Source organism: Python bivittatus, unplaced genomic scaffold (genome assembly GCF_059951505.1).
Source record: "Python bivittatus isolate LINGU-HERP-01145 unplaced genomic scaffold, Pbiv_v1 ctg000330_np1212, whole genome shotgun sequence".
Lineage (NCBI taxonomy): Eukaryota > Metazoa > Chordata > Lepidosauria > Squamata > Pythonidae > Python > Python bivittatus.
This window is the reverse complement of record NW_028277058.1, coordinates 24,406,754-24,418,789: the sequence shown is the minus strand read 5'-3', so window position 1 is coordinate 24,418,789 and position 12,036 is coordinate 24,406,754. Positions and strand designations below refer to the sequence as shown.

The 12,036-nt window shown below is 34.6% G+C and overlaps 1 protein-coding gene across 1 annotated transcript in view; it reads right to left on the bottom strand.

The window, feature by feature from the left end:
- Positions 1-12,036, bottom strand: part of SYT1 (synaptotagmin 1) — a 177,744-nt gene that overhangs the window by 82,433 nt on the left and 83,275 nt on the right. The window contains exons 3-4 of the mRNA XM_088141845.1: positions 7,681-7,865; positions 139-252 (exon numbers count right to left, since the gene is read on the bottom strand). Of these exons, the coding sequence (XP_087997971.1) occupies positions 139-252; positions 7,681-7,865 (299 nt within the window). The remainder of the gene's footprint in view (positions 1-138; positions 253-7,680; positions 7,866-12,036) is intronic.

The window sequence follows — 12,036 nt, the reverse complement described above, 5'->3', positions numbered from 1 at the left end:
CCTGAAGTCAGGAGAGTGGTTCACCAAAGCAACAACTGAATCTATAGCTCAGTCTCTTGTCTGTCCAACAACGTATTGAAAGTTATGTATGCATTTATTTTTAATTCATACAATACTAAGATCACATTTATTTCAAACCTGATTGTTCTGAAAGTCATAATCCAAAGAATATTGGATTTTCCCTAATTTCTCCTCTTCTTTGGCTTCTTCTTTGTCTTCTCCATCAGTCAGTCCAGTTTCAGCATCATCATCCTTAAGGGCCTGTAAAGAATTAAAAGCAATAAAAATGCCAATTAATATGACAAACATATAAATAAATATGACTCATTTCCAAGCAAAGCCCCAGAATAAACACACCAAAAAATAAAATCAAGCACTTCTCCTTAGTCATATAGTGAAGCAATAAAAGCAAGCAGGATAGCATAAAATCATGTATGTTGTCGACATATATATTTAGGTTAGTCTGACTATATAAGAGAATTATCAGCAGCAAGCAGCAAAAAAGCTATGAAAGAAGGAAAAGGCCCCTCCTGGGAATATTGCAAGCAACAATTGTTTCAAAGCCTGAAACACAAAGAGAATGCCAACTTGATACTTAATTTTTAAAAATCAAATTGAATCAAATTGCTTTGTCCGAAGACAGTTGTGAATAAGCATGCTATTAAATAAGTAAGGTTGCAAAGTTCTCCAATTTAAACCAATTGTGCATGCTGTGAATTATCTACATTAAAGCAAAGTGTTTCTGCAGAATTACTGCTATTTTAGATGTTATTGCATGTAATTTCTTCATAAAATGAAATGCCAAACAATTTCAATGTTTTCGTTTTCATTTAGTCTGAATATAGAAGAAAAGGCATCACTACGCCATTAGCAAATGTACGTTCACAGAAAAATTAGGACTCCTTTCATTCTTTTTCTTTTCATTTGATATTAATTAAAGGTAGGCTGAACCAAAGTGATTTAAAGATATACTCATTTTTAAACAATTAAGGATAACTAACCCTTGCAAATTTGGCTCTTAGGTAAAGTAGCATTAATTTTGAAAAGGCACTGAGAGCAATTTCCAACACAGACTTTATGAAAGAGAAAGAAAAATTCCAAAGTATCAATTGAAGCAGTATTAGAAAACCTAAATTGCCATTATATTATAATTCACATTTAAACACTGGCAAACAATCTTTTATATGCCTACTCATGGGATTTATTTCCAAATATCTATGTTTAACATTCCAATCAATGGGGCTGATTCTCAAGAAAGTATGTTCAAGGACTTTATTCAGTTAAAGCTTTAGCCCAATACACATTAGCCACATTGGATCTGATGAGATTTTTGAGTGGACATCATATGATTGCACTGCAGTATTTTTGACTTAAAATGATGAGGAAAAGAGGTCCAGTGATTTCAATGAAATTTTAGGATTGTCTAATTTTAGTTGGCATGAAGCTTAAATTTGTTTCATCATGGAATTTTTCAAAACAAAGTACATTTAAAGTTTCATTTTAGGTGACAGGAACTGCATGATCAATTATATGAAAATATTAAACTCAACTGTTTATTTTTCAGTATGAAAATAAGTTGTTGTATATGAGAACAAAACACTCATTCTGGCAATTTATCTTTCTATTTCACTCTCTATACTTTTTCTTTGTATGTGTGCCAACTGGCACTGATGGCTGTTTGAGCTAATGGAATTGAATTATCTAATTCCTATAAAATAAATGAGACTCAACCTCATTTGGTTTTCAAATATAGTAAGAATAAAGTCACAGATCACATATTACCTAATCATTTAATAACGTGTATTAAGAAGACAAGATTAAAAAAAACATTTTAAAGAATGTGCAGCTCAGACAAAACCAAAATGAAGAGGAATGCTTCCAATAAAAACATTTTTAAAAAGCAAAGTCTCAGGATGGTGATAATATTACTAATCATAAATACAAACTCTTTCAGTCAGAAATTGTCTTTTTTGAGAGCTCTCTGAAAGACTACATTCCAAAACTTTCTGTAGTGCTAGTACTATTCCTTTCAGCTGTACGTGACAGATCAGACTAAGAAACCAATGCCATGTAGGTCTAAAACTACTTTAGTATAAAAGCTATAGTTACAGAATCTTGCAAGTCTGAATGTGCTTCTCCCTCCAATTTTGGGGGAATTATGGAGGTTAGTTTCTTGGAAGTGGACCTAAGCCATGTTTGCCTGATCTTTGCCATGGTAATGGATTTCCCTACTGTCCTTCAAGGCCCTTCCTCATGTTCTCTAGAGTGCTATTGGAATGTATTATTTTGGAGTAGTTTGTATTTTTTTCATGCTCCATTTGGAAAGTGAATAGATGCACTTGATTGGCATAAAACATGATGGTGAATTAAATTAAATTAAGATACATTATTATTTATAAGGGTGTTTGTTCATCTTCTTTGGTCTCATATAGGTTTCTGGTTCCATACACAAATTGTGACATAATAAATGTTAGAGACCAATGCTGCAATTATTTTTAAGGCAGTAATATACTGCTGAATTCCTGATTTTTTTTCCCCAGTGCCACTGTTCATCAGTTATATGATTAGGTCACCCCCTTTCACAAAAGCGGAACTTAAGTAAATATCTCTCCTCTTTCATACAAGAAAAAAAAATGGATCAGAAAATTATACAGACATGGCAAAACTGTATATATATATATATATATATATATATATATATATATATATATATATTTTGTGGTGAGGAGGGACTGAGGAGCTGTTCTTGTACTTTGACATATAACAAAAAAGAAAATCGAAATCAGTGCACATCAGAACTTGAAACTTCTAATGCCTTTCAACTTAATATAAGTTACAGAGAATAAAAGAAACAATTGTTTAATCCTGTAATATAAATAAATCAATTTAGTTCAGCCTCTTGATGTGTGTCAAAGCTTTGCATAAATCTCAGGCTGAGGAGCCACAACTATCAGGACATTAAGTACATCAGAGCTTTGTTTATGTGTGTCCAAAGAGCAAAATAAACCTACCGCAAGTGACAATCCAGAACAGTCATGAGACACAACATAGATAAGGAGAACATAGAAGGAAGAAATAAAAATTAAAACATCCACACACAAATATTAGTAAAACCATGGAGAAATGACCTTTTACATATATTCTGATTTTCTGCTGAATCCCTTAACACACTTAAGACCTATAATCTCTAACCTTTATTTTAAAGAAATCTTTTCCTATGAATGGATTTCCTTAGATACATAATGATATATATTATATGGATAATATAAATATGATGTACCTGGAAGTAAATCTTATTTATTATTGCAAACAGTAGAATGAACATCAAAATAAGCTATACTAGAGTAGGGTGGTGAGATTCAAAGAGGGGCATGCATTTGAAACCTTTAATAATTGTAAGGAAAATATAAAGTAACCTTCAAAGGAGCTTAACTCATGATGGCTTCACTTTCTTGGCAATAGTGTGAAAATGGTTCGCCATTGCCTTCTTCTGGGGTGCCTTTTTTCCACTTCCCAGTCTAAGGTACCATCCCATCCATGTAATAACCAAGACTGACACCTAGCTAGTAGACCTTAGCTAGTGTTGACTAATTGATGCCATCTGACTGGGGTTAATGGTTGGTTAGAAGAGGGAATCTCAGTAGATCTACAGAATTGTACTTCCTGAATGGTACAGAGGTTCTGAACTCTTTTGCAACTGGCAGTGAGGCTTATTTCTGAATAAGCAGGTATAAGGTAAATCTAATCACGATACCCTTGGTTCTAAATTATATTCGTGCATTCTAAATACTGTAGTCTATTTACATGGACCTATAAAAAGTATCCTTTGATTTAGTGACAGCTCTCATTGTGTAAAAGATAGAACACATTTTTTCCTGCATCCTCAAGAACAGTCATCCCAAATCAGATGCCTTCAAGAAAGAATGAACTTAAAATTGCGTGAACCTCACACAAGATGACCAATAAGGAAAAGGCTACTCTGAAACTCACTTAGTAAGATGGAGTTATCAACAGACTTCAGTAGAAAAAAGGTTCCTGCTGACCGACATGTAGATTATGAAACAGGCTACTATAGTTAAAAAATATTATAAGGCTGTTACACTTCTTTTTCCTGTTACTGAATTAGTCTTCTGGTCAGCTATGATTTTTTTCTATGCCTATTGTTTTCTTCTTTTTTAACTGTAAGCTGCCCAGAATTGCTAAATAACTTTTTGGTCATTTATCCAGATCTCAACAAATATAATGGAACACATTTAATAATATATCATAGAAAAATGCTTGATTAAAAACACACAACAAACTGCACAAAATATAACAACAAAATACACTCAGTTTGTCCTACAAAAAAACAACAGATGGTTATCATTAGAATCGGTACCAATATGCAAAGTGCCTTTTCTATAGATCCCTAAAAGAGCAGTTTCAGATTATTTCTGTGTACTAGTGAAAGACTTTTGATTTCAGCTACCCTAACTGATCAGCAATTAAAAAGAGTGAGTCACAATTAGCATGTATATTAGAAACAAATCTTTGCTCTTGCCAGAATGGATGTCTACTAAATCAGTTTTGAACTGTAACTCATTGGTTAAAGTGGGTCTTGAATTTTAATATTCTCAGTGATCAGCCTAGTGATTTTAGAATTCTCAGCTGAAATGAAAACCTGTGTAATAATGCAACTGACTAGTGCAGGTTGCAGAGGAATTAGATGTTTTAAGAATCTTACTCCATTTTCCTAGGTAGCAGGAAATTCACATAAAGATATGGTGAATTTCTTGAAATGCTCTTTCACATTATTCATTGTTCTAATAAGATTCAGAAAATATAACCTGCAACTTGGTGACCACCTGATGTTTTGGGACTGTAGCACCCAAAATTGCCAGACACCAAAGCCAAAGGCAATGTTAACTTGGAATTCAAGGAATTAGAATCACAATGCATCTCGAGGGCAACTGGAAGGAAAATGATGCTCCAGTGCAGTAACATAACTGAATTATAGAATCATGGAGTTGGAAAGGACTTCAGGAGTCTTCTAGTCCATAACGGAAGAGAAAGAGGAGAGATCAACAGTGGCAGTTCTGCATTTATTTTATTAGCTACTTGTGCATTGAGTCAAGTCCAATACAAACTGTTAAACAACATAAATGATTATAATGTCAGTTCCAGAGTGATTGAAGGATTTGTATCAGTGCAGTTTAGATATATTTTTGACTTAATTAGTATAAATGTGTACCTTTGAGGAATATCTAACATTTTAAAATCTCAGGGACAAAGGGAGAGGCCTTTGGCAAAATCTGACTCATGATCCATTATCTCAGTTTTGTCCGTGTCAAGAGTGAGAAGAAAATAGAAGGGCCTACTGGAAATATGAAACCAACTCTACCATCAGGTAGAAAGAGACTTTCTCCAGGAAAGTGATTTGGGTTTTTTAAAAAAAATCAATACATCACCAGTTATTTCATTTATTATTGTTGATTTCTACACCCAGGGGCAGATGCTTGAGGGAGTTTCTACCTTCGGTGCTGAGATAACTTACATGATGATCAAGGTAATTGAGTCATATTTACTACTTTGCTCAAGCAGCAAATGGTTTTGGCTAATCCTTAGATAAAAAGGAATCTTTCCTTAAAGTTATCCAGGTTGGTTGGGTTCTATTTTAATCATAGAGCTAAGTAATAAAGTTCTAACCTCTTCAGGTTTCTACTAATATGTTATTAGAGTATATATAATGATAAAAAAGGAATATACAAACCACCATGCATTTTGCCTATAATATATTAGACACAGATACAGAAAAGGGAACATTGGCCAAATTCATCACCTCCTCTGTATATACCATCTATAACAAGAGATTTCTGTCCTCCTGAAACAAGAAGCGCTTAATACAAGAGTATATTGAAACTTAGTGAGCTAAAACTACAGTTATCTTTCATCTTTCTCAGACATGGTGTTCTTAATTCTTCATATTGGCTAGTTCAGCTTTCTTTAGTCTCTATTCTGCTATTCATTTGTTCTTCAGTTGCAATAACTCTCCTTTAGAATACAGGTTTTGTCAACTTTATAGAGCATTTCTGTTTTCTGGAAAATTCAGTACACTCTTGCTTGACAAATCAAAAGATGAATTTACAAGACACCAGCATTCTCATTTTACTAGGACGAAGGGGGCTGTTATAAGGACACTCATGTACCAGCCACAATAGAATTATCAGTAACTAGCAGAATTAGAAACTTAAGGGCTGCTGCTTTATTCATATACCAGTGATACCAATTGATTACAGACAGCTATTTTTCATACCCTTCCTCTTCCATCAGATAATGAAGATCTGACATAAGAGGAGTAACTTTTGTCATTCAGATTCCGGTATAGGGGAATCATTACTTCAAAAAGAAGAGAAAAAATATCAAAATTTCTGATCAAAAAGCTTACTCATAATCTGGTGTTAATGAGATGGACTGAGGTTAACTTGTGATAAAGAAATGGCAGTCCCAATAAATGTGTAGGGACACTAACACTGCTTTTTCCAAAGAATCCTGAACCTGCAATTTTGTAAATACACAGAGAATGCTTTCTCAGATATTACTAACCCATTCAACATAATAATTACTAATGTTCTTTGGCTAATAGCCAAGATCATTCAAGAGTATTGAACTTGGGCTATAGCTTGCCACAAATAGTCCTGAAGAGTCAGAAAAGTGGGCCACATAAGGAATAGCAGATTATCTTGTATATGTGCTCTAGGTACCAATTAGGTGGTTCTCATTTCTAATTAAACATGCATATAAAAGAATAAATCAATCCAGAGTTCTCACTCAAGGCACAAATGACCAGGCTCAAATTATCATACTTTCGACACATTATGTGAAGACCTAGCTCTCTGGAGAAGGTTCTGATGTTGGGAAAGGTAGAAGGAAATAAAAGAAGAGGAAGACCAGCAGCAAGATGGATGAACTCAGTTATGGCAATGGGTGCACCACTGGAAGAGCTGGAGGACCAGGTTAGGGACAGATCATCATGGAGAAATCACCTATGGGTTTGCTAAGATTCAACACTGACTTGATAGCAGATAATCAATCAATAAAATAATAATTTTCTTTGGTTAGTGCATTGGTTGGCGATCTTTTCAGACACCGGACTCCAGTGTACAATATGATGGCTAGATACTCCTAAATCACCTCAAATGTCATGAAAATGTATGTAGTAACAGCAATCTCTCAAGCAAACTTATATGAGGTTTTGGTGTTCTCATCTGGTATTTTGACATTCTCAACCAAGATTACCAGAATCTTACTAAATTTAATGATCTTGCAAATTTTAGAATAAATACATAAATAAAAACATTACCTTGAGGGGGATCTTGGTGTGGTTTTGTGGGATGACAGGTAACTCAGCCATCTTGGACACTGTGTTGTGAGTTCCTTCTTAGAACACCTAGTGTACTTCAGATGTTCTGAACCTGAGCTACAAGGCTGAAAACACTCTGTAGCTGCATCTATAGCAGCCCGAACTCAAATTAAGGGTGCTGCTCAATAGAGTAGTGTGATAGAGATTTAAGAAACGTCCACAGTAGCAGTTATACTAGTCAATTTCCAATACATTACATATCACTATCTCTTCCTCTCAGTCTGTCTGTGCATTTAAATATTCAAATGTAATATTATTCAAGAACAAGGTATATACCTTACCTGATCTTTCAAGTTCTTGCCTAAATCTTTTACATCTTTCATGTTAATTGCATTCTTTCCTCCCTTCTCCTTCCCCTTCTTCTTGTTTTTCTTTTTGAACAAGCATTTCTTACACAGACAGAAACAGCAGGTAAGGACTAATAGGATGGCAACTATGGCTATGGCTATTAAGGCCCAAGGTGGCACTGTGAAGAGGAAATACACACAAAATAGAATAACAGATTGTTAGTCAAACAGGCAATGACAGAATCTTTATTTTCAGTAAATATATCTAGCAATCAATTATGTTTAATAATAACAAGAAGAATACTGTTATACTATTGGGTTTTATAGTCTCACTAGTGCAAGAAAAATTGGTATACAAATAAATCTGAATTATCCACCTAAATTCACAGGAAACCACAGTGCACAAGCAATTGCATTTCTTCAGAAAAAATAGTCTCCTGAGTCTTATGAGCTTCTAATTGTTTTTCTGCTGAGGGAAGCATGATTCTCTAACATAAAACTACCCATATAACCCACCTTGCATTGTGACCTGAAAATAAAGCAAGCTTCAAGTCAGGAGGAGCTGGTTAGGAACTTGTGTCATCCAGATCTTAGGAAAACAAGTGCATGTGATCAGAACAGTCAGATATAATGAGCAGCATTTATCCACTTGCTGCTGCTTTTTCTTGACAATGACTCAGATGCAGGTCAAGGTCATATTAAATGAAGGACAGTGACTTCCCAGTGGGAAGAAATTCATATTATTAATGCTCATAAATTACAAACAATATACAAATGAAATAAGTATGTGTGAAAGTGGTGTGTGTGTGTGTGTGTGTGTGTGAGAGAGAGAGAGAGACAGTCTATTTTAAAAAAACAGTAAAATCAGAATCATTCTCTTGATACAAATTGGAGGTGTAGGCAGCCATTTCTATAATACAAAGCAAAGTTCATAGTGACTATTATGAAAAGCTTTACTTTAGATGGAATCAGAATTTTAAGCCACCAAAGGTCATGTAGTAAAAAAAAAATGTTACTTTGATGGGGGTAATTTTATTAAGCTTTTGTATATTACTATCAAGCATTACTGAAATCTTGTAACAAGATTTTTAAAGCAAGTAGATATGTTTGCTCCCAGAAAAATATACATCCTGTCTGACACCCAAAATATCTTACCAAACAACTTACACGAAAATCTCTACAATTATGTTTCATAACATGTAAGAGTGAATGGAATTTGGCAGATGGTAGCAGTGAATTATAAAAGGAAAATGTACAGAGTAAGTGCAGAAAAATTAACTGGGCAACATAGTAAATATGATCTGAATGCTTGATTGTTGGAAGTTCTATAAAGGAAATTGCCAGTGCAGACATTTATTGGCACTCATTAATTTCTAGTATAAGGGGTACGAGCATCATGACCCACCCAATTATCAGACCCTTAGATTACCCATTTTTGTTTAGTTCCTATCTTTGAGCATTGGTTGTGATTATTCTCTGGGGCTTTGCTTTAGATGCCCCATGGCTGACTGAAAATGAGTTGTGCATCAAGATCTTTTCAAGGGGAGCAACTACCTCAGGATCACGCATGGAGGGGTTCCATTCATAGTATGTGTCAATATTTAAAGTGATCAGATCAATCTATGCTTTTCTTTCAAGAGACTACTCTGTTAAAACAGAAACCTAACTGATATTTCAGTATTGTGGGTATGCACGTCATTTTGACGTCCCCATCTGGAAGACTTTTTGAAAAAAAACCTTTAGTCTGAAGCTCTGAAAAAAGTCTATAGTGCATTTGGGTGACTGCATGGTCCTATCTATGACTAAGAACTTTTTCAATCAGGTGAACAATTTTCTGTTCCAACTGACTGAATGGAACTGAAATTGAAATAATAAATGGGTAGAGCTGCTAAATGTACAAAGGTTTTTGCAAAAAAACATGGGTACAGAGACATTGGTAGTTACTGTCTCTAGCATTAGATTGTAAAGATAAAATTTTTACCATGCTTCTTAAGAAATCCTGCTATAACTAGTGTGATCTACATGTCCATGTGGATTATTTGGGATTTTGAAACAGTCACCCTTTTCTTTAAAAACTGCATGACCAATTCTAGTTGAACATCTCACAGAAAAAAAGAAACAAAAAGTTATTGGGGGAAAAAATCAGAGTCTGATAGCACCTTTTCTAACAAATTTATTAACATTCTATTTTATTCTCAGTCCAAAAGCTTATGCCTTTCAATATAATTTGTTATTCAAAAAAGTGCTACCAGAATCCTGATTTTTTACAACCATAGACTAACTTTCCTCCTACAACATCTAAAAGTTATTGGGATAAGAGGTCAATGTTATGACAGGTATGTAAAACTAACGATGCAACAGTGTACAAATGTTTATGTGGGTTAGTTACATGCAACTGCTATTGCCTACATGATTTATTCTGCATTACACAGCAATATCAGGTATGCTTTAAATCAGTGTTTCTCAACCTTGGCAACTTTAAGATGAGTGGACTTCAACTCCCAGAATTCCCCAGCCAGCATGGCTGGCTGGGGAATTCTGGGAATTGAAGTCCACTCATCTTAAAGTTGCCAAGGTTGAGAAACACTGCTTTAAATTAATCTGCTTTCAAATTCCAGCATATGAACTAACTTTAGTTCAGATGTAAAGCAACAGAGACTTCAGCAGAGAACTTTTAACCAGAATAATGGCTAACTTCATTTTTAAAAGCCAAAGGGGGAAAGATGCCACATCTGCCTTAACTGGTCAGGTCAGCAATTTGGATTTTTTTAGAACTCTCAAGAAATGATGTAAACTACGCAGACTTAATCTGGCATCATGAAAATGTTGGAATATTACTCTCCTTTTTATAGTTATCCCCGAGATGTCCTGAATTAGAATTTGTGAGATATTACCGGTATGTCACTGTAACAAAAAAGAAAAACATTTTCCAGCAGGGTTTTACTCATTCTGCAAACAAGGTCACTATGAAGAATGAAAGTCACCAGATTGGCAAAGTAGGAGAATGACAAAAGACTCAGATGCCTGGTGCTGAACAATGCTACTTCCCCAAATGCTTTGCTAATATTGAGTGCTTTTGTAAGCTTCCTGGCACAGAGTGAGTTGTCACTGAAGATTTGATTTGAGTATGTCTCTGAATTGAAAACAGAAGCTATGAAATGCACAGCTGAGTCAAGGGAGAAATTCTATTAGGTGAGTTGGTCTGTACAAAATCTGATGTAAGAAATAAGTGCCATTACACTTTGGGGATATAAATAATATATTTGTTACTATCTAATCTATCTGTCCACCTATCCCTGTCCCATGCACACAATAAAGCACTTAAGTACAAACTTCTTCCTTGACAAGAGTTTTCAGATATTTCATGCTGCAAAAAATGCCACCTTCCTAGACTGTAACCATGATAGGTTTGTTCTACACACAAAGAAACCCATTTCTGAGATGCATTTAAAGTTAATGGCCAGGTTGCTTTACTTTCAGTCTTTCAGAGGCCTATTCAACAGGATTATTATGTCGACAATGATTGATTGCAGGATTTGGCTTTTCTGCACAAAAAGCATGATTTCTGATTGGCTTGGTAGTAGAACAGTAGTGGTCATTAACTTTGTTGCAGGAACTACTGTCAAGGTGATAAATAGATTTTGTTTGTATTAGCTTCTGGAGACAAAAAGCATCATTTAATCTCATTAATGAAAACTAATTAAATCCAAAATTAGATCATCTCCAGAGCTCAAACAAGAAGACTGTTTGTTTTATATTTGTTTTGTTTAGAAAAATGCAAAACACGAACATAATCAAAAATAACTGTTAATAGCTTGAGTGTTAAAAATTTCCATCTTATTTTCAGTGGTGTGTGTGTGTGTGTGTGTGTATCCATCCATCCATCCAACCATCCATCCATCCATCCATCCATCCATCCATCCATCCATCCATCCATCCATCCATCCTTTCTGGAGGTGAGTTCAGCATTTTAGCAGCTAATTTCTCAAGTTTGATTTGTGTTATTTAAACAAAGACACAACCAACGTAGTTGGTCAGTAACTGTTGTTTCTGAAATGTACTGTAGTATGACAATGAAAAACAATATTTAGCAAAAGTATTTGTCTATTTTATATACAGTACATGTAAAAGTAAGTGCAGAGCATATTTAGGAGCACTAAGAATCTATTAAATATGCCATTACGCATAAGCTTAAATTTTGTACAAATTGTACCATGGATAACATGTGACTAGCGTGCAAGCTCAAGAAAAGATGCAGCTTCTTCTAGGAGCCATCAACAAGTGCATGCCTGCTTCCTTTTCTGCATTTGATCTTGGTGGTGCACATCCTCATTTAAATCTCATTGATCC